Source organism: Dermacentor albipictus, chromosome 9 (assembly GCF_038994185.2).
Source record: "Dermacentor albipictus isolate Rhodes 1998 colony chromosome 9, USDA_Dalb.pri_finalv2, whole genome shotgun sequence".
Taxonomy (NCBI): Eukaryota; Metazoa; Arthropoda; class Arachnida; order Ixodida; family Ixodidae; genus Dermacentor; species Dermacentor albipictus.
The window spans coordinates 7762607-7785701 of record NC_091829.1 but is presented as its reverse complement, the minus strand read 5'-3'; the positions used below and the strand labels follow the sequence as shown (position 1 = coordinate 7785701).

The 23095-nt window shown below is 46.3% G+C and overlaps 2 protein-coding genes and 1 long non-coding RNA gene across 4 annotated transcripts in view; 1 reads left to right on the top strand and 2 right to left on the bottom strand.

The window, feature by feature from the left end:
• The window catches only part of LOC135906077 (uncharacterized), a 48389-nt gene extending 40511 nt beyond the window's left edge, over positions 1 to 7878 (bottom strand). For both annotated transcript variants that reach the window (XM_070524811.1, XM_065437222.2), the window contains exons 1-2: positions 6310 to 7878; positions 4644 to 4718 (exon numbers count right to left, since the gene is read on the bottom strand). In XM_070524811.1, the coding sequence (XP_070380912.1) occupies positions 4644 to 4718; positions 6310 to 6475 (241 nt within the window). In that variant the 5' untranslated portion in view covers positions 6476 to 7878. The remainder of the gene's footprint in view (positions 1 to 4643; positions 4719 to 6309) is intronic.
• LOC135906076 (uncharacterized) overlaps positions 1 to 23095 on the top strand; it is a 73082-nt gene that overhangs the window by 10689 nt on the left and 39298 nt on the right. The gene's annotated exons all lie outside the window — the stretch shown is intronic.
• Positions 16740 to 20223, bottom strand: LOC135906133 (uncharacterized). The gene is made up of 3 exons (XR_010565644.2): positions 20073 to 20223; positions 19530 to 19680; positions 16740 to 17214 (listed from the first exon to the last, which is right to left on the bottom strand). It is a non-coding gene; the product is annotated as an uncharacterized lncRNA (long non-coding RNA).

The window sequence follows — 23095 nt, the reverse complement described above, 5'->3', positions numbered from 1 at the left end:
AAACTCGCACAGAAGTACTTGCCCGTCTGTCGCGACGGAGATCCAGTGACCCAACTCCCGGACTACCGAGGCCCTCCACGCCCCGAGCTCGACGAAGACTTCTCCGTTGCCGAGGTCAGACAGGCCATCTTCGCACTCAACCACAAGTCTGCGCCTGGTCCAGACGAAGTCACCTACAGAATGTTGAGAAACCTCGAGGACACGTCGATCGTCTTCCTGACCGACAAAATCAACGAGTCCTGGAATAGCGGCGTTGTTCCTGCAGAATGGAAGATGGCCTGCACGGTGCTCATTCCCAAGCCCGGCAAAGCCCCGAACATCGAGAACCTCAGGCCGATTTCTCTAACCTCCTGCGTCGGCAAGGTCATGGAGCGCGTCGTCCTCAACAGGGTCAACGGGTACCTCGAAGACAACGAGGTTTACACGTACAACATGATCGGCTTCCGCGCCGGACTCTCGACGCAGGATGCAATGAAGCTAATAAAGCATCAGATTGTGGATGGCCGTTCCAGAGACGTCAAGGCTTTGCTCGGTCTGGACCTCGAGAAAGCTTTCGACAACGTGCTCCACAGCTTCATCGTAAGACCATTTCAGACCTGGGTCTCGGTTACAGATTCCATAGCTACGTCAGCTCTTTCCTAACGGACAGGAAGGCCAAGCTTCGCATTGGGGACTTCCGCTCCAACGATGTGCCCCTCGGAGGGCGGGGCACTCCTCAGGGCGCCGTCATCTCACCCACCCTGTTCAACATCTGTATGATTGGTCTTTCCGAGAGGTTGGCACGCGTAGAGGGCGTCAAGCACACCATATACGCCGACGACATCACCTTATGGTGCTCCGGCGGCTGCGAGGGCAGAGTCGAAGAATCCATGCAGGAGGCGATCGACGTGATCGAGGAGTATCTCCGCCCCACCGGACTTCGATGCTCCCCCGCCAAGTCGGAGCTTCTGCTTTACAGAAAAGAGAAGGGAGGCAGACCCAAAGATTGGAAGCCAGTTTCCGAAAGCAGCATCAGTCTTCGTACTTGTGACGGGGGGGTGATACCCAGGGTCGACGTTATTCGGGTCCTGGGCATGTTTGTCGAATTCAACGGCGGGAACGGAACGGCTCTCCGCAAGATCATTGCAAAGACGGACAACGCTTTCCGCCTCGTTCGCAGAATAGCAAACCGGCACCGAGGAATGAAGGAAAACAATCTCCTCAGGCTTATCAATGCCTTCGTGCTATGTCACTTTACGTACACAGTTTCCATGCACAACTGGCTCAGAGCGGAGCGAGACAAGCTCAATGCTCTCATCCGCAAAGTGGTCAAGAGGGCTCTCGGGCTACCCATCAGGACCCATACCGAGGATCTCCTCAAGCTGGGGGTGCATAACACTGCCGAGGAGATTGCCGAAGCCCAAGAACGTGCGCAAATCACTCGCCTGAGCACCACAGCGGCAGGTAAACACATCCTCGAAGAGCTGGGTTACCAACCTGCGGGATTCCCGATGGTCAGTACCCCGATCCCTAGGTGCATTCGAGACAAGTTCGAAGTGGCCCCTGTGCCCCAAAACGTCCGTCCCGTCCATAACGAGGGCAGACGCAAGGCCAGAGCAGCAGCCATCCTCAAACAGATCAAGCAACGAGACATTAGAGCAAGCTTCGTCGACGCCGCGGAGTACAGCGATGGGAAGACCTTTGCCATCGTTGTGGTCGACTCCAGCGGCAAGATTTCTAATTGCGCCTCCATTCGCACTTTAGACCCCGGAGTCGCCGAGCAAGCCGCCATCGCCCTCGCCCTGCTAGACGGTCATGGGTCCGAGATATATAGCGATTCCAAAACGGCAGTTAGGGCTTTTCAGAAGGGTTGCATCGCCAAGCAAGATGCTCGTCTTCTTAGCAACTCGAGTCGATATGCTCTCACGCATCATTCAATCCACTGGTTTCCAGCTCACGTAGGGTCGGTCGCGGGTGCTCCCCTGAACCTGAATGAGTCTGCTCACGAGGCTGCGCGTGACCTCACCGACCGCGCTTCCTCTGCAAGAAGCACCGACTCCCCTCCTCCCTACGGCCACAGGGATGCTCCCGCTACTCACAACGAGGTTATTAAATTCTTCTACATGTCTAGAAGGGTCTTTCCACCCCCTTACCCCAGGTTGAATAGGGCGCAAGCCGTTTCTCTTAGGCTTCTGCAGACCAGTACGTATCCGTGTCTGTCCGTTCTCCACGAGGCTTACCCGGACGTGTATCGCGACGACGCCTGCCCCTCCTGCGGGCAGACCTCCACTCTAGCGCACATGCTGTGGGAGTGCGGGTCAACATACCCCAAGTTCATCAAGGAGGAGTGGGACTCGCTTCTGCGTAGCCCCGCTCTAGAAAAGCAAATCCTGGCTGTCCGGCGTGCCCGCGACCGGGCCAGTGGGCTAGACCTGCCGGTCCCGACGTGGGACTAGCCGGGTGCGCGACGAGTTCGCGTCCTTGCCGGACCAACAATAAAAGTTTCCTCACTCACTCAAATGCCACATGAAGGCAAAATTGGGATGATCCCAAGCACTCGCTGAAATTTATATCATGCGAAGCTAAAGTGAAACCCGTCATCAAATTTTACGAAACTAACGTCGATGCACGCAACTCTGTTTACTTACCTATGGTGCCGCGTGTAACGCCATACAATATCTGTCTATCCACCACGAAGGTTACGGCTATAATGTCCTGGATCTGTTTTATGTTTGTATACTACACCGATCAAAACCTATGCAAAATTCAAAAGCTAAACGAGCCAGACGTGTAGTGTCGGACATGTACGTAGTGATGTTCCGAGCGTAAAGGCGACTTATGTTTGTCGATGCAAGAATGGCGATGAAAGGTGCATGCACAGAGAAGCGTGACATATGCCTAGATACATTGGGGAATCGGCACCTCTCGTGTCACACTAGCACATGCCCGTTCTGCAGGATTGTCCGAGCTTTATGGAATGGAATGGAACATATGGAATGAAGAATTGAACTAAAATCAAACGATTATAATGAGAATAGTTTTAGGACCTCTTCATGCTTCAGGGATACTCATGTGCAGAATTACACGCTAAGGTTCGACGTAAAAATTTACTTAATTCGTATGCAAAACAGGGGTACACCCTGGAGCATAGAGGGCTTATACAATGCCGTTCGCTGGCACATTCACTCGAAACACGAACGTAGCCACAGACACCTATATTATATATATATATATATATATATATATATATATATATATATATTACTAAATTTAATGGGTCAATCTAATTTAGGAAGATGAGAAGCACAACCTGGTGGTTATCTGGTTTATTTACGCAACAGTTTCGGTCGGTGCAGCAAAATATGTAATTTCATAATTTCATCACCCCGTCTAATTTTCTGCTATCCTCGCCGGCTCTTCCCTTCCCTGCACCCAATCTGCAACTCTAATGGTCCACTGGTTATCTGTCCTGCGCATTACTTGACCTTCCCAGCACCCTTTCTTTCTCTTGATGTGAACTAGAATATCGTCTATCCCCTTTTGCTTTGAGATCCCCACCGCTCTCTCATGTCTCTTACGCCATACCCTCCTCCTCCGCTAACCTCCTCGCACTCTCTTCGCTATCGCCGTCTTTCATCTTCCGCTGCGCTCCGCGTTCGCTTTCATCCTTCGCTGTGTTCTTTCGCTGGGTTCGAGGGACAACGCCAACGCTTTCCGTAGGCACGGGCACCTAATAGCTGCGCTCTAAAAAGGCGCGAGGAGAAACACACCGTCATACAATACACTGGGGTCACTAATGCAGCATGGCCAAGGGAAAAGCGAAGTTTCTCATTTTGACCATCTGCGTTGACCAACGCCGAAGAAATTCGTTCCCATAATGATACTTTCGCTCTTGAGAAACTCATGGACGTGAGCGTGTAGCCACCACAGCAGAGCATATATGTAGCCCTCAGTGAACACCTATTCAAAGCTGCCCAACCACGCTTTCTCACGATTACAAATTCTCCAGATATGACCCGAATACATGCGATTACATGTGCGTCCAACTTCTCTGTGAGCAAACCTGTCTACAGCATTCGTCCCTCGACAAGAATCACGCATCGCATTTGTCCTCGTGACATCGCTACAAAGACGTCTTACACTGTGCATCCGCCTGATTTGGCGTTTGTATTTCGGTATACCTTCTGAACGGTGTAAGGCGCAAGTGCACGAGCTCAACGCTGTGCATAAACACTGCCTAATTATACTCGTTGCGTGGGATGAAATTAAACGATTGTGCGCATCGCCGTTAGTTGTGCAGCAGTTATTATACATCTTCGCTTAAAATAAATTAAAACAAGTGCATTGGATCCGCATTCTTCTTCATTGATGCTGGCACTACAGAAACGATGAAAACAAGCTGAAACTTCAGCAAATTGAAACCTGCCTGCAGTATTTCTTGATTACTGTGTCACCAAGTTATTAACTACACGACATCAAATTCACGAACGTGCTGAACATAACAGGGTATACTGTGCTACATTTGCCTAACGGCACATACGTCAACTTCATGAGCACGAAATATAAAGCGGTTACATCGAAAAGCACCGTATGCCATTTTGCCTGGCTCCTAAACAAAAGCTTTATTGAGCTTAATTCAAAACAGTCGCAAGGACTGTGCTCACCTCGTCTTCTAGGAAGCCGAATGTGGTCCGTCTGTCCGCCTCCGCGTTGTTTGAACCAAGAGCGATGGCGATGGCCTATACAAACGAGTAGCTATTATTAATCTAGCCATTTAGTTCTGTCTTTAAAAAATGAAAGTGCCTTGAGTTGCGTTCACACGTTGCAGGCTGAAGCGGTTCGCGAAAGCAGGTGAACACCCTATCCCGCAACCACTGAACCGTCAATGAAAAAATGTAAGCCAACGCGAAAGCAACCGGTGATATCGATTCAAGCTACACGATCCCTTATTGCAGCGGAGATAATCTTTAAATACGAACAAATGGCCGAAATGAAACAGCGCGAAAAGAACGAAGTTACCACAGACGCTGATTTCGCATATGTTAACCAATAACTCTGCCTACTTGTCTTTTTCGTATAGAAATCGGTAGATAAACATTTTACCACCCACGATTTCTTAACGAATATTTCTGATCGGCAGCCGCGGATTATTACAACAGCTGGCAACCAGGTCAGCATAGCGGACATGGAGATACCAAGTCGGTAGATTAGCTGATCACCAGATCCGCAGCACATGGAGGTGGGGCCGAGGGGGGGGGGGGGGAGGGGAGTGTAAAAACACCAGGCTGCGAGAAAAGCTGCCCACGAGATCCGCAGGGCAGGCTGCACCCACGATCGCGATAAAAGGCCTGGCCATCAATTCCGCAGGGCGGGCAACAAGACCCCGGGCTGCTTGGACAACCCAGTAACCCAAGTTGGCGTGGCATAGGTTGATTGAAATGACATGCATACCCAGTGACACATACCCAGCTACCCAAGTTTTGGCCGATTATATTAATTGAAGGGCAGTACGTACGCTATGACCCATTAAAAACATTTTTGCGCTTTTACGTGCCAAAACCATTAAAGGGTAATAGAGGAACGCCATAGCGGGAGACCGCGAAATAACTTTCATCAAGGGTACTTTAACCTGCACCGAAGGCACAGCACACGGGCGATCTTGCTTTTGCCTCCAATCAAAGTGCGGCCACCGCGGCCGGGATTTCTATACCGCGCCTTCGGGTTTAGAAGCGAAACGCCAAATCCAATACGTCACCATGGCGGGCAGTGGTCCATAAGCAGTGACCAAATTTAGTCTAAAGGTGGTTCACAAGGGGGCAGAACATACACGCTGACCCACAATGGCGTGACAGAAGTTCACTCAGGAGCGGCATATATACCACCAAATAACCACTCATCCAAGTTTGTCTGCAGGTTGGTTTTTAACCTTCTTCCTCGGCAACGCAGCCCTATGTTCTACCTATTAGACCACGGAATACGCGGTGACCCAAGTTGGCGTCGAAAAGGTTAGATACGAATGACTAAACAAACCAATGGACAAGCAAACATACCGCAGACTAAGTTCAGAAGGAATGGTAACTATGACGGTACAACAGCTAGCTTCCGCGGCCACCGTGTGTGCGCGTCATAATAACCTGCTTGTTAATTAGTAAGCGGATGTTTACAACAGTTTATGTCACTATAAAACGACTAACCTTACTTCGTGCAGTATTGTGGGCGTGAAATTGTTTTAGAAGCCGAGCAAACCTTGGCAGACCTTGGCAGACCTTAGCAGAGCAAAATGCAATGGAAACATTACGACGCTACGCGCCACGTCTTCGATGTGCTCACCTTGCTTGCTTGACTCGAATAGCAGGCCACCGTGCTGCCTCCCATACTTGACACGGTGATGACGCAGGAAAGGCCAGCATCGTCTTTGCCCGACCGAAGAGTGCACGGCACGAACATGTCGATCTCGTGCCATTCGTTCTCGGCACCAATGAAAAATAAAAGACATAGCACGCGTGTGTGAGCAACAGGGTGAAAGGCATGAGGACACGACACCTTTAACTATTCTGTGCACCAACAGATGGCGATCTTAGCACAAGGCGAAAAACGCTTTCGGCAGTATACTCAGCATACTGTTACAGAGCTGGTGTGATAGCCTACGAAAGTGGTCGCCCTAGATGTTGCTCTCCCGAGCCAATGGCCGTCCGCCCATCAATGAGAGTTATCCTTTTTCTTGTTAACGTAAGCTGAAGGCACGTTTACAAGTATTGCATAGGGCGTTGAAAAAGCGCAATGAATGAACAATATACATAGCAGCGCAAGTAATACAAGATACACGATTACATATACGAAATTGAGATATACAAATAAAAGATGGAAATATAAGATAAAACTAAAGGTCCTCAAAACCCTATTGCGTGCAGTATGCTTTAGCACTTCAGTTTATTAACAAAATCATCGTGATTGTTCTCGGAAGCAATTTCAGCGGGCACTTTGTTCCAATCGTAGATGGCAAGGAAGCGTGACTGATGCATAACTTTAGTACGGACGAACTATGTGGCTGTACCTTAAAAGGGTGACTTAATCAGGGAAAAATACGAATAGTCGGTTTTGTATGGACTTCTGCAAATGTCGAGGGCTTATGATATAGTCGGAAAAAGTGAGATTGTACCGTAACAAGGCTTCTTCGAGCATGCATAAATTTAGAGATGATTTAACGTCGTTATGCATTAGTAACGAGAATATATTTTTGTGACAATTCCGAGTCTCATCCTGTAACGGTTAGAGCTTGTTGGTAAGGTATTCTTAATGCCGACTCCAAATGATAGCCACGTATTCTAGTTGCGGTCTAACGAAAGTAACGTATGAGAAAATTTAGTCACTTGGTTTGAGGAGTACAAGTGGCGCCTAAAAAAAAAACCGAGGGTTCTTGAGTCTCTGCTATCTATATAATCGATGTGCTGGTGCCACGTCAGGTCCGAAGAAGTGTGGACGCCTAGACATTTTATTGCGGACACATTTTCAATGGCGACGTTATTAATAGAGCAAAAGAAAGTTAAGGTTACAGTGGTCGTGGTAAACGTCCTGGCTTTTGTTTTGGAGATGTTTATCGCCATCTGCCATTTCTCGCACCACTTAACGAGTTCATCAAGGTCCGACTGCGGGAAATTAGTACTATCAGGATTAATCTTTCTGTAAATAACACAGCCTTCGGCAAATAACCTGACAGTGGAAGTGAGCTCATTGCCTATAACAATGTAAATACTGAACGGGGCAGGCTCAAGCACCGATCCCTGAGGCCAATTATAATTTACATGTTTCAGTGCGGATCAAGATTCATTAGCAGAAACCAACTTCCGTCACTTACCTAGAAAATTAACGATTCAGTTCATCACATTCCTGCTTATGTGAAGTTCATCCATTATCACTATGAGACGACTATGAGTCACCTTATCATTCGCTTTTGCGAAGTCGATGAATACAGCGTCTATTCTAATTAAACTACGTGCAGCGTTATGAATTTCAGCCGTCAGTTCAAATAACTGACTAGCTGAAACGTCCACGCGAAAACTCGTGCTACTTTGAGCAAAAAAAAGTGTGCCGATGTAAGCACTTCATTAGTGCATCATAAATTAGTTACAGGGCGTGCTAGTTAATGAGACGGGCCTGTAATTCATGAAGGAAGAACGGTCCCCAGATGTAAATGCAGGTATTTATTTATTTTTTTATTATTTCACAATACTGTCAATCCCGATTGGGATTATTACAGGAGTGGGCATATGGTCATCAAAAAAGTACAATGTGAGCAAACACTGAGCAAACAAGGAGTTAGCATAGAAAAACATGGACGCTTTCATTTATTGAGTAACACACTGGTCTTCACACAGTTGCTCTTGCAGAAGAGAAAAAAAATAAAATAACTAAAAGACTAAGTTGTGATTGCGATTGCTTCTTCTAGATGATTGGTAAATGTTTCTAGTGTGGGCTGGGCAGTAATAGCAGGGTTTAAGCAGTTCCACTCTCGCACAGCTCGCGGAAAGAATGAAAAGAAATAAGTATTGTTGTTACAACGAAATTCCTCTAGCGTGAAAGCGTGTTTATGCCGAGTCGGTCTAGTGAGCTTGTACTTTAGAAAAGTGGCGGGATGCAATTTCAGTGCACTGTGTAATACCAAGTATAGGAACTTCAATCGTTGAACCTTGGCTCGAATTTCTAGGGTAGCGAGGCCTGAGCGTGAAAGAAATTCGCTTGATGAATCTGTGCGTTTGAAACGGTTATAGATAAATCGGGCAGCTTTTCTTTGTATGCGTTCCAGCGTATGAATGTGGTTTTTGGAATATGGAAACCATACTATGTTGGCGTATTCGAGTGTCGGTCTGATGAGGCTGACGTAAGCAAGCTGTTTTGTCTGGCTGGTGGAATGCGATAAGGTGCGTTTGCGGTAGAACAGTTGGTTCAAGGCTTTTTTAGCTACGTACTGTATGTGCGCATTCCTTGTGAGGTCGGATGAGATGATTACGCCTAAGTATTTATACTGGGTGACGCTTTGTAGAATAGTGCCGTTGAAACCTTACGGGAACTGCAGACTAGATTTTTTGTTTGTGACCGACATGCAGACAGTTTTATCAGAATTTATCACCATTTGCCAGTCTGCACACCACTGCACTACCTTATTTAGGGATTTGTTCAGTTTTGCTTGATCTTCGTGGTTACGCACAGTATGATAAAGAATGCAGTCGTCTGCAAAGAGGCGAATGGTGACGTCGGCTTGGTTGGTTATATCATCTATGTATAATAAGGACAGAAGTTGGGCCAGAACTGAGCCCTGGGGAACGCCGGACAAAACAGGGACAGCATCAGAAAGGTGATCATTGTATTCTACGTATTGGGAGCGGTTTGACAGAAAGTCATTGATCCAACCAACAACAGGGCCGTTACCAAGTAGGCGGTTAAGTTTGTGAAGCAATTTAACATGGGAAACACGATCAAACGCTTTAGAGAAATCCATAAAGATGATGTCTACCTGTAGTTGCTCATTAATGTTTTGAGTTAAGTCGTGAAGGGTTTCCACGAGTTGGGTGACTGTTGATAAACCGTTTCGAAAACCGTGCTGGTTTGAATAGATTAAATTGTTTGCTTCCACGAATTCTGTTAAGTGTTTCAAGATTATGTGCTCTAGTATTTTGCAGCACGTGCATGTTAAAGATATTGGCCGGTGGTTAGACAAGGAAGATGTGTCACCTGATTTTGGTATGGCAATTATTTTGGCAACCTTCCACTCTGCAGGAAGGCGGCTCTCACGGAGTGACTTTAAGAAAATTAAATGAAGAAACTTGCTTACTGGTTCTGCGTACCTTTTCAGGAAACTGTTCGGAATTTGATCTGGACCATCGCTTTTCTTTTCATCTAAATTCAACAAGAGAGATAATATGCCAGCCAGTGATATTTTTGGGGTGTCCAAAGTGCTTTCTTGGCAGTGGCTAGGGACGAAGTGGTTGAGGGAACCATTATCGATGGTGAAAATGGATTGAAAGTACTTGTTAAACGCGTTAGCTTTTTGTTTACTTTCCTGAGCATTCATGGAGGGCTCGTTAGAGTGCTTCACGCTTAGGTAGCGCCAGAATTTTTGAGGCGATTTCCTGATAAAGCTGTGTAATGAATTTTTCAAGAAGCTGTTTTTGGCACAACGTACTTTACTTTTCAATGACGTCGTTAGCAGTGTTATTTCAGAGTCAGTTTTTTTACACATATGCGACTTTCTTCTTTTCCTAAGCCTTTTTATTTTGCGCTTCAAGCGGATTATATCACGACATATCCATGGACTGCGTTTTATAGTTTTTCTTTGAACTCGTGGAACAAAGGCGTTTATACAATGCGTCACAATGGCTTTAAACTCGGTCCATACCACATCGATAGACGACTGCTGGTCAGAAGCGAGGTCAAAAAAATTTTGATAATTGAAGGCAAGGTAGGTCATGATAGCTGCATCGTCTGCATCTTTGAACGAAAGCACTCGCTTTATAAGACCGAGCGTTCGTACAGGACTTGGGAATTGTAAAGAACAAAATATTATCTTATGGTCAGATAATCCTTCAAGGGGTTCAACGTGAACAGTATTCTCAAGGAAACGGTCACTAATAAACACAACATCTAAGAGTGAACTTTAGGTACCGACTACCCTGGTTGGGAAATAGATAATTTGTGTCAGGTTGTATGCTAACTGTATATCTGATATGGTGTCAAGCGTAACATTTCCTGGAGTCATTGAATTCCACCTTATGTCAGGCAGGTAAGAGACGACTACTTGGTGTCAGGTATAACACGAGCAATTTTCCCTGTATCAGGCACAAAACCTGTGTACATAAATCTCTGAAGCAATGGAGCGAGAAATGCGGGCTAATGTTGCTTTAGTTAGCTTGAGCAGTTTGGGGCAGATACCATATCAGACCCAGGACTTGAATTATTTTGCAAAACGGCCAATTGCTTGTTTTATTCCTTCTTGCGTAATCACAATGTCGTCCATGATCCATGGTGGCACATACAGAACCACTTTGTGCACTTGGGGGAATTCGAATTACGTCAGTCAACACTGAGAAAAACTATAGATTAAATTCTGTGGTCACCTGTGCGGGCAAAAGAATGTCGCCATTCTTTTAAGACTACATGTAGAGCACTTAGGGTTGATAACTTTCCGGTATCTTCCAAGTTCTTTCCAAGTGGCCTACATATCCTCTTATTTTTCCAGTTCACCTACATAGTCCCATATACAGCAACGCTAGCTGAAACGATAAGTTACGGGCCTTGGTGTATTCTAGCAAGATATTAATGGGCTCATGGACCGTAAATGGCAGACAGTACAAGAACAGGCGCACACAAGCGAAGCACACGAAGATACACCAACTTTCAACAAACGAATCATTCTGGAAAAGGAGAACGTCAAAACTGTCTGATCACAGCCAAAAACGAAAAAGCAGAAATCCACTGCACGATACCACAATTCCTACAATGAGACAAAAACCGATGTCGTGGGATGCTAACACACAAGAAACCACCATATATTTTTGCCTCCTTTATCTCTCTCGCCGTACTTGACTCTTACGAATATCCAAGATTTCGGTTTCCTCGAATCTTCGGTGATGACCGTATGTCTGCAAGTGGAACGTCACTTGCATATTCTCCTGACAGTTGACTTGCGCTCATTCAACGCTTGCTTAACACAGTGTGCAATTTTCTCTACGTAATGTCTGCTGACTGATTGACGAATGTCAGATTTCATCTTCCATTCATGCCATCTCAGGACCGCGGTGCATGTCATGAGTTTCACTAGAAGGATCAATTCTTACTTGTAAGGTTGAAGCTGTTTGAGACCGACATTCTCATGTGTATAAAGCATCTTTTTTTCTCTATTGTGGGAATTGGCGTTAAGGTAAAGCATGACTGCTATGGCACGGCTTAGCCAATGGAATGAATGGTAACCTATGGTAATCTTGAATTCCCTATCGGGATTAGTAATCGCGATTTTCGCTATTAGTAATCAGCCTCTAAGATAACATATGTCAAGACAAATTAGTCAAAGATGATCTTCAATAAGGCATGGAAACTTACAGGAAAATTAAAACGGTTAGATCACATATGGCAGACATTACAAAATCATGATGGGCAGTTTACTGCTATCCTTGAAATGTGTACAATAGAAGTAGAAGAGAAATATACTTCTAGGTTAACAACAAATTCTTTATAAGAGCAATGTTAGATACATATTTGATAGACAGGAAGACAGCGTTGTGGATAAGAAAGCAAACAGGGGAAGCCGATATTTTACTTGACATTAAGAGGAAAAGATGGAGCTCGGCCGGCCATGTAATGCGTAGGGCAGATTCCCGGTGCTTTACTAGAGAAACAAAATGGATTTAAAGGCAGTGGAAGTACAGTCGAGGACGGTAGGGAATCGGGTGGTGTGATAAAACTAGGAAGTTGGCAGGCACAAGATAGAATCAGCTGGTGACAAGGGTTATTGGAAATTACTGGGAGAGGACATAACTAGGTTAATGGTGATGATGATGACTGCTTTATTTTTTTCCCCCTCTGGGTCAGCTTCCTTTTCCATCGCTAGACATTTTTACAACCACTTTCACTGATATACGCAATGGGGTGCAATCGGTAACCAGATAAACAAACGCTGTCAGATGGCAATAACCAAAAAATTAAGTGACAAGTACTCTTGAAATACGATCATTTATTTTACATTAAGAACCCCAGTGGGCCATTGCATTACATGTAAGCCTGTTGGTTTTTATCGTGCGAGAGCGTGGCATTATAGTTGCGCTATCGCATAAAACGTTATGGAATCTCGGAGTGGTTGACATTAAACATAATATTACTCCTATTTCTGAATTTTTGTTTGAAAATTGCGCCATGCTTGTATGCTTCACTTGTATTGGTCCATTTATACACTGTCAGTATTATCTTGCACCTCACTAACAACGAGCACCGAGAGCGTATCTTTTCATCATGTTTTATGTTCACGAGAAGGTAAGTACAACTACATAGCAAGTAAGAGGAGTCAAGCATTGAATAGGATAACGTGGCGTCTGAAGTATCAAAGCGAAGAACAGACTGAATGCTTGCACTGCATATCAGCTGATGGTTTTGTTATGACGCAGCCTATATATAAACTTAAGAACAAACAAGCCTTATGAAAAGTAATTAAGTACAAAATGTCAATGGACGGTATTGTTGGGAGTTGAGTATTGTTTCCCGCAGCGTCACGCTGTTCTACAACCGGCAAAACCTCAGTTGGTCCATATTCGCGCTTCAATATGTCTAATGCCTGTCACATGGAAACAAAGTGGTGCAGATCCTAAGCATATCTCGGAATTTATGTGACGCAAAGCTGAGGTGAAGCTGAAATGAAGCGTGCCATCAATTGCTACGCATCCAGCGACGATGCGTGCAAATGAGTTCACTTTCTTACCGTGGAGCGTCTAATTTCACACAATGTATATGTTAATCCGCCACAAAGGCCACAACTACAGTCTCATCCTATTCCTTACATTTGTAGACTACTCATTTATCAACCTGTGCCGAAATTCAAACACTGAAGTCTCTGACATCTACGCACCGATGTCCAGAGGACAAAGGCAACATTCGACGCTGGCTGATGCAAAAGTGGCTACGACAGGTACATGCACAGACCTATGCCACGTGTTTAAATACGTTTAGGATTATCTACATCCAGTGTCACAGTGGAATACAACCATTCTGCAGGATTGGCCAAGAATCGGCACGCATTCAGTGGAACATACCGAATGGTCAATTTAACGAAAATCAAGAGCCATAAAGGATCAATTGATTACAATGTGCTGATTCATTAAGACTTCTGCGTGCTTCAGGGATACTTATGTGTAGATATTATATATTAGGAGTGTATGTAGGAGTCTACTTATCTATTTTTATCCTTGCACAGAACAGAGCTGCGCATTGGCAGTGCTCTGCCGGTTAGCATAGAAGGTTTGTAAAAGCCCGTTATATATATGTACACACACACACATGACCGACGCGGTAGCCACGCTACATCCGGGACGGTAGGAGAAGAAAGCTTCGCTTCATACTATGCACCGATCTGAACCTATCCGCAACATGTGGATTGCGCATCTCAAACCTGCTCCTCCTCCAACGTCCACGGTGTTTACGTGATGGCTACGATATCCTCCCCAGTGCGCGGTCCTGCAGGCCTGCCTATCTCGCACCCTAAGGGGAAGAAGCTCCGCACCGTGTTCCTAGACGAGTGAACGTCTTCGCGAAAGGCGAATAATTTGTCCGTGCATGCGCGCATGCCAGCTTGTGCGCTAGTGAAAAAGTGACAGGGAGAGAAAAAGAAAAAGTTAGAAGACATAAGCACAACGACGACCGCACACCGCCGCAACCACGGTGACGACTGCAACAAATATTTGCTACGCCAACAACAGCGACGGCGATCACAAGACCACTACGCTGGTTCGACGAAGACAGCACAATGGCCATGACAATGATGATGAACGGAAACGACCATGGCATAATGACAATGACATGTGACGATATAGCGGGAAGAAATTGTTCAGAAAAGATCAAGGACGATCGCCAGTGTACGGTTATGGCGAACGAATGACCTTAACTTACGAACAAATGAACAAGCGATTTAACGAACGAACAAAGAAGCGAACGAACAAGCATTTTCGTTGCCTAGTCCAACCACCGACCATCGACCACGTACCATCATCGATCCACGAAAAATGGCAAAAAGAGGCAACAAAAGAAGGCTATTCTCGAAGTTGCAGCCATAAACATTGTACAGCGCACGTGCTGCAACTTATTTCTGCCACATCAAATAAGCAGTCATGCCACCGACGACATAGTCATCATGACAACGTCACGCCAACGCCGTTGTGTCGTAATCTTGTGTTCAGCGTGTCGCCCGTGATGAGATTATTATTATTATTATTATTATTATTGTTGTTGTTGTTGTTGTTGTTGTTGTTGTTATTGTTGTTGTCGTCGTCGTCGTTTTTGGTTGCCTAAAGAAGGTAACACCAATTCCTGGGGTCCTCAATCCACTCCTAAAGAATGACATGAAAAGCTATAAAAGGGAATTGCCGAAAGCTAAACAGTAAACGTAAGACAGAAGGTACCTATCGCCACAAGGATAAAATATTAAAGAATCGTCCACAAAGCAAACAGGCATGAGCAGGAAAAGGAAGTAATGTTATGCGACACAATTGTTTCGGTAATAACACAGCATGGGCAACGTAAGTTCGATTGTTCCAAATTTTAACCTGGTGCCTTGGCGAACGTCGAATTCCATACGTATAAGATCGCGCGCCTCAAAGGTACTCACGGACATAAGCCCGAAGGTGGCACAGCAAAGAGTAAAGGTTGGTCCACTTTTGGGAGGGGCAGGCGAGCGCTTGGTTCATGCTCCACGCAGCGTCAGGTACAAGAAGCGGCGAAAACCCAGCGCATGCGCGAACCGGCACATGCCGCACGTCGTCTGCTCCCGCACCACCTCTTTGCTTTGCCAGCGCGCGGCGTTGGCCCTAACATCAGCTCGCATCTTGAGCCGCAGGTGCGGTGAGCGGGATTCGAAAGGAAAAAAGCTGCGCTTGACCTGCCAGCTATCAGGATGCTAAGGGCACCAAAAACGATAGAGCTTTCAGAACACCCTTGGCGACATCAAGCCCCGTTTTTCTCCCGGAAGCTTCGCGTTCGGACATTATCTTACGACAACCCGAAACGCGCGATCCTCTCGTGGATTAAGCATGGCGTATGACTCTGCTAAACGAGTCATACTGGAGTTTTGTTTTTTGCACCGTTGTGCGCGGCATGTATCAGTGATGCCTTGCTACGTCGAGCTCAGTCTGTCGAGTTGCTCGAAGACGGGAAACGCCGTGTACAGCCGGAATTTTTTAATCAGAAACGTGAACATGATATCTCGCCTAAAGCATGCTAAGGTATCGCTCTTCCGAAATGCAAGTGAGGGATTGGTACTAGGAGACCTAACCAAGCTGGGAACAATTCGTGGTAGCAGACGGTGAGCGCTTCGGCCCGCGGAATGCTCGCTCGATACGCAGCATTAGCGACGTTCTCTAGCCTGCCCGAAAATACTGAACATAACTCTGCTGCCGCTTATTCGCATTCCATACCACTGCAGTAGGGGTATACTTGTGTGCCTTCTATCTCTCACGCGTCGCAGTACACGAAATGAAGTGTTTATCCGAAGTGGTGAGCTCTTGACGCGATTGCACTGCATGGCGACCGCGCGCGAAGGAAACGAAGGGATGTTTTACTAGCGGACGAGAAGCGGCATCCACCGCCCATGCGTTGTTTCGCGCATGGTTTTGGCGGCTTCCTCTACAGGGCGCTGCGCGTAACATGAACAACACGCTCGCGCGTTCTAACAGTACACCTGCCTGTACAGTCGCGATCTCTTTGAGCGTGAACACGGGAGCAAGGTTTTCTGTACTACGAGTGCAGTTATACGGAGTCTCAACATATTCGTGCGCATGCGCGGAGAGAGTAGCTTCCCTTCAAGCACAACAAGCCATTGGAGCGCTCGCTTGTCTGTTAGCTGTCTTTTTTCTCAGTGGTGACCGCATTATGACTAACCAAAATTGGAATGCTTCCAGTTAAGACGGTGTATTCCTAATCCTTAGCGTTACCTGAATTGCCAGGATATCCTTACCCAGTTTTTCTTTTCTCTCAGGTTCTTTTAGTCGCACAATGCAGAAAACAAGCAATGGAACACAAACATCGTAACTTTTATTTTGCGCGCATTTCAAGAAATATTGAAAAACTTTCTTCTTTCTCCTTTCTCAGCAGCAACTGCTGCCGTTCCAGACCGAATTGAAGAGTGCAGGGCAGGCACAAAGTTACTTGCTCGAAGATGCTTCCACTCTTGGCAAACAGCTACCCACAGCTCCTCCGCAGGCGCCGAATAAATTCGCAGATGTTCTCATCAGCGTCCTTGGCCGGCCAGGAGAGCGGATTGACTCTTCGTGTTTCTAGGTGCTCTTTCACAATCTTCGCGGTCTGCACCGGCGCATGGTCATGTTGGGGCACAAAATCAGCATCCGGGAAAGCGGTGTGGGCGTAAGTACAGTAGCGCTGCGACGTAAAAGCGCCCTCGATGTGGTGTGGAGGCCATAGCTTGAACGCCGAACCCCACACGTCCACGCAGCTGCGTCGACTCCCTGCACACTGGCTGGCTCGTAACTGCGTAGAAATTATACATTTAGTCCTTCACACAAAATAAACACCGGTCGGAAAAAAGAATTCTTACCGTGTCCCTCTCGCTTGCACATTCGCACGCGTTGGTTTGACGCGTTCAAAAAGTCGATTCCTCCAAGAAAATCGCTCGACCCCAGTCATCAGAAGTCCGCGAGACGGGCGCTTCGGCAAATGCAGTCGTGACGCTGTGTTTGAAGATTGTGATGATGGGCTTTCAGGAGTCACAGAACTTCGCTGTCCAGCACACCTGAGACGTCTCCGTATGGTAACAACGTAAGGGTCGACATCCAGCAGCTCCCGCACTTCTGACGCGGAGTGAAACGGGTTACATCCACGACTGCATCTACCATAACCGCGTCCTCGTCGTCCGTCGTTGCACTTGATCGACGCCAATGTGGGGAGTCGCAAATGAGGCCTTCCTTGGTGATTGCTTCGATAATCCTATCGGCTGTCTTTAGCACGGCCTCTGCACTAGAGCACAGATGGGGCGCTGAGAATGTTCCTGGCGGGAAAGTCTATGTGCCACGGTAATATGAACGTACTTATATATATTTTTTTCGCCATCGGAGCTCCTTCGGATCGGATCGGAAGACATTTATTGGGCTCTAGAAAGATCTTCGCGGCTTCAGACGGCCTCTTCCATCTTCTGATGGATTCTTCTGTCTGCAATCACAGTGTTGGTGCCCTAGTCCAAGGCTCCACTGAGCATGGCCAACCCGCGAGCTCGCTCTACTAGGCGCTTTTGGCCGTTCAAGCTTACGCTGGAAAGCACACTCTCCCACTGTTCCGCACTCGGGTTTTTAATTTTATAGATAGTTGGGGACTCAATATTTTGACAGGCCCATGATATGTGGTACAGATCTGGTTTCTCTCCGCACCATGGGCACTTAGGCTCATATTGTGTAGGGAAAATTTTATTCAGAAGGTTTAGATTCGGGAAAGTACCCGTCTGCAGTTGTCGCCATGCAACAGCATCCTCTCTGCTTATACCCTGATAATAATTTAGGATATTTGAGTAGCCCATGGGTACTGACTCAGGTTCCTCCAGGCTGGATGTGTCGGACGCCCGGTTGGTATGCCCTCGAGCTATCCTATCCGCCTCTTGGTTCCCTGTTATGCCAGGGTGCCCTGGTACCCAAGTTATGGTATGCCGAACTTTGTTTCCCGGGTCGCTTGTATATGCTTTCTGTCAGAAAAAACTTCAAAATTCAACAACCTAGCTGCAGAACAAAGAATGATCTTGGAAACGTCGGCAACACATAACAGTTTCAAGTTTGTTCACACATCGAGTGGAGCATAATTGCAAGTTCAGCATTGTTAGCGCTCTTCAAGCGTACGGCTCCCTTATTGCGGCACGCGTGCAGTAGAAGACAGGCACGTGCTTGCGGGGCGCAAAGACGCACGGCGCATGCGCACTGCTTCTCGGCGCTAAACTGAGCTGCCAGTACAAAAAGCCCCGTACTTCCGTATTCATGCTCAGAAAGATCAACACTGTACATGGTCACCTGTGACTGTCTACGCAGAGCTGCTGAACCGCGCTTTTTTCAAGATCATAGCTGCCTCAATTATGTTCTGAATGCACCTGATTACAAATATCTCCTAGTTCTCAATGCAGTCACCTGTGATCAGCACTCTTCCTTCGACAGGCATCCCACATCGGCTTCATACTCGAGACATCGCTACGCAGATGTTACACTTTGCATCTACCCGATTTGGTGTTTGCATTTCGGAATAGCTTCTGGCTGGTGTACAGCATGAATCTAAAAAAATTGCACGAGATGAAAGTTGTGCATAAGCATTGTGTGTATTTACTCCTTTCATAGGCAAAAATTAAACACTTGTACGCGTCGCCGTTAGTTGCATAAAATTTTGTCCTTTAGCTTGCTTTCAAATTGATTCCGACATGTGTCTGCATAAAATATGTCTTTCTGCACAACTTTTCATTCTTGACAAATTCCTCATTCGCCAAGTTTTCCAGCGATGGTGCCCCGATAGAAACCAGCAAAAACACGGCAATACGTAAAAATGCCGGCAATAGTGATTAAATGCGCTTTTAGCAAGTTTTGAATAGCGTTTCCGAATATGTAGCGAAGAGGTTACGTTTTCAACGCGCCGACATCAAATTCGTCCAAGTCCTGCACTGAAAAGCAGGTGTAGTGCATTTGTTCATATGGCTATTTCGCGAACAGGAAAAAAACGCGTTTTAAGCAAAATCAGCCTAAGATACATATCGCATAGCTGCTACTCAACAAGTTCATTGAGCGTAATCACTTCAAAGCAATAGAAAGGATTGCGTTCACCTTGTCTCTTGGGAAGAGGAACATGGCCCAGCTGTTCGTCCCCTTGTCCTTCGAACCATGAGCGTCGGGGAAGTTCAGCATGTACGAGCAGGCAGCATTCTTTCAGTCAAATTGTGGCGCCTTCGAAAAGGCTGCGGCTTCACGGCAGAGGCTAAAATTATTCAAGTAAACAGATGAATCCTCTTGCGCTCAGTCCCATTCACCCCTGCATGGCAAAATGGCAGCCAAGGCGAAATAAAGCCGCGTTATCAGTGTCGGCTACTTCGTCTGGTACAGCGGCAAAAGTAACGTTGAAGCACGAGGAACACGAGTTATACAGCTTGATAGGGAACGAACTTATTTTTTTCAGCACGTCGACGTCAATTTCAGTGGCGGTGTGCACTGAACTAGTAACTGTATGGATTTCATCTAATGGTTGGGAAGCCTACTTCGCGAGCAGGAAAAAAGAACGTTTTACAGCAGAACAAGGCACTTAGCATAGCTGCTACGCGAAATGTTGATTGCGCGTTATTATTTCGAAACATTTGCAAGGATTGGTCGCACCTCGCCTGCTGGAGAAAACGTAGCTTGGTCCGGCTGTCCGTCCCTGCTTCGTTCGAAACACGAGTTACCGGAAAGTCCTACAAAAATGAGCAGCCAGCATTCTTTCGATCACTCTGAGGTCCTTACGAAAAGTTGCGGCTTGACGCCAGAAGCTTACGCTATTCACGAAAGCATGTGAGTGTTATTGCACGCAGCCACATACGCCGACCTACAGGAATATGGCAGTCAAGATCCAAGAAAGCCCCGACATCAGTGCAGGCTACATCGCTTGCTATCGAGACTAAGGGCCGTTTATAGTCCGACGTAACGCAAGCGCGCGCGCACGCTACGTCACGTCGGCGAAAACGACCCCTCTATAGTCGGGCGCACCGGCGCAGCTAACGTAACCGGCGGCTTCCAACGCGCCCCCACGGGCCCGGCGCCGATTTGGCTCCGGAGCCATTCGCGCGTCGAAGTCGGCGGAACTCTCGCACCACAATGCATTGCGCGCGAAGAAAAAGGCGCCAACACAACTCCGCAGACGGCTTTTGCGGACGGCGCGCGACTTGGCGAACCTTCTGCGCATGCTCCGAAGATAGCAGCCTACGGCGCGCGCGTTGAAGTACAGAGGGGATGGCATCTCGGCTGGCGCAGCGTAACCGACGTAGCGTGACTGACCGCGAGCGACGCTGGCCCGCGCGCCGATAACGTCGGACTATAAACGGGCCTTAAAAGAGGAAGCTTTAGCTCGGGCCCAACTCCGACACGGCCTATTCAAATACATGTTAAACGCAAAAACGTTTTTATGAGATAATCCCTGGATCGATTTTGATGAAATTTGTTGCATTTGAAAGAGGAAGTTAAATTCTAGTGACTGTTGGAAGCGGAATTTCGATTTAGGGCTTGAATGTTCTTAAAGCGATTTTCAAATATTTGACCTTTTGAAAAAAATAGAAGCACGAAGTTTACAAATTCATAGCTCTGCATCAAGAATTGATATCGCAGTTTTGTACCCGGCATCCATTAGATCATTCAAAGCCGACAAATTCAGTGGGTCATTTAACATCTTACGTGAATTTGTTACTTTGGTTACAACGGTTTTGCAAAAGTTGTATTTCGCTATGATAAAATTTTTTTATATTCATGTGTAACATATCCATTTTGTCCGCTTTAGATGTCCTTTTAGATGCCATTCACAGAATTGTAGTATGGTTTTTAGCGGTTGAGTTACAGAGTTGTAAACTTGATAGTTTCGTTTTTTGAAAATTTTCGATTTTTGCCAATTTTTAATAAAAAATTGACGACCTAACTCAAAAATTCGAAACCAACAGTCACTAGATGTTAAGTTTGTCCTTTAAATGCAACAAACCTCGTCAAATTTGGTGCAGTGGTTGCCGAGAAAAACGAATTCTCCTTTTACATGTATTTAGATAGGAGCACTCGAGCTAAAGCTTCCTCTTAAGGCCACGTCGAAGTGCACAGAACTCGTCGAAAAAAAAGTGGTGCGAAGGAAATAATACAAAGACGCTGATTTGAACAATGTTAGTCTACCAAATCGGCCAACTTGCCGGCTCGATGAAGGAATTTCGATAGAAAGAGAGAGGGAAACAAACTCTTGCCGCTTGCGATTCTTTAGCGTCTGCCTGACCATGTGATCACGAGCAGAACGAAAGACGAAAGCCTTATCTGTAGCTTGCAGTACATGCGAGCGCGTGGCAAACAGCCTCGTGCGTCACATGTTACGATGCGCCACGGCGAGGTGAGAAAGTAAGAAGATGGACGCCGTTACGTATTTCGCTTGCACCCTCCGTGCATTGTTGATAATTGATGGGTCATTGTGCTTTAATTTTGGCAGTTCCTGTGCAATTAGTTTTGACCCTGCTTATACTCGGGCGTTATATTTTGCGATTCAATTATATTTATCAGTTGAAGAGCCTCACCTCAACATCTGTAATGAATGCCTTCTATCTTTCTTTTAGTATTTGCTGTTGATACTGTGAAACACGTTCTTGTGTCCCCTCGCATTTAACTGTTATTTCATGCATTCGCTGTAATTTTGTGCTGACAGTTTTCCAAATGTGTGCCGAAATGGTCACCGAACTAGCACTTGGGCTACGGATCCACGACGTTTATTCCTACCCCGTCAACTAGAACGATGCGCAATTTAAGAACTCGGAACTGTTTAGTCGTTTCTCATCTAGCTGCTGCGGTGAAAACGAAAGCGCATTCACTGAAGGTAGCAAAATATTCTACAATATTTGGATCAGCACAGTAGATAGTTCAAGCGTCATTTCTTATTGCTCAATAGATGCTTCTGCCTTAGCAGTCGATGCAATTATTCTCTCATCACATGTTCCTGAATTTCGATTGAAGATTAGCGTACGAAGCGTAAAAGAAACCACAAGATTATACGCAATGTATTAAATAGAAATGAAAAATTCTGAAATAAGTGAGGCAATGTTTAATAATGGAAACATTTGCGCGCCTTTAACAAGGTATAATAACCAAAATCTGTTTTTTTTAGTTACTTGTTCAATATGGGGTGCCCAGTGTAGCACCCAGTGTGGTGCACAGTGGTGCCCAGTGTCAAGACTTAGTCCTACGATTGATGGCTACTAATTTGTTGTATTTGAGTGCTTCCGTGGTACAACTTCCATTTAATTAGGAGTAGTTTTTCGGTTAGATGCTGATACTACATACTTGGTATTTTTGAGGAGTTTAAAACAAGTTTCTTAGTTTGCGGCAGCTCACCTTGAACGATTTCATTCGCTTGCTGAAGTGACTTTTGGCTAGTAACAACTTTATTTATAGTCCAGCAGAGCTTTCGCCGACGGGGCCTTAGGTCTTTCACGTAGGGACGTCGAGGTGTTGCCTAGCCGCCGCATCACGGGGCCTGCTGGACGGCCCAGAGTTGGTCGCCGAGGCTGAGGCTGCGGAAGGCCCACCGCCACGTTCCTGAGTTAGCACCACGTAGGTTTTTGTTGAAGTCCCAGAGCATGCGAGTTAAATTGGCTACATCGGTGTGTAAGACCTTGCATATATTT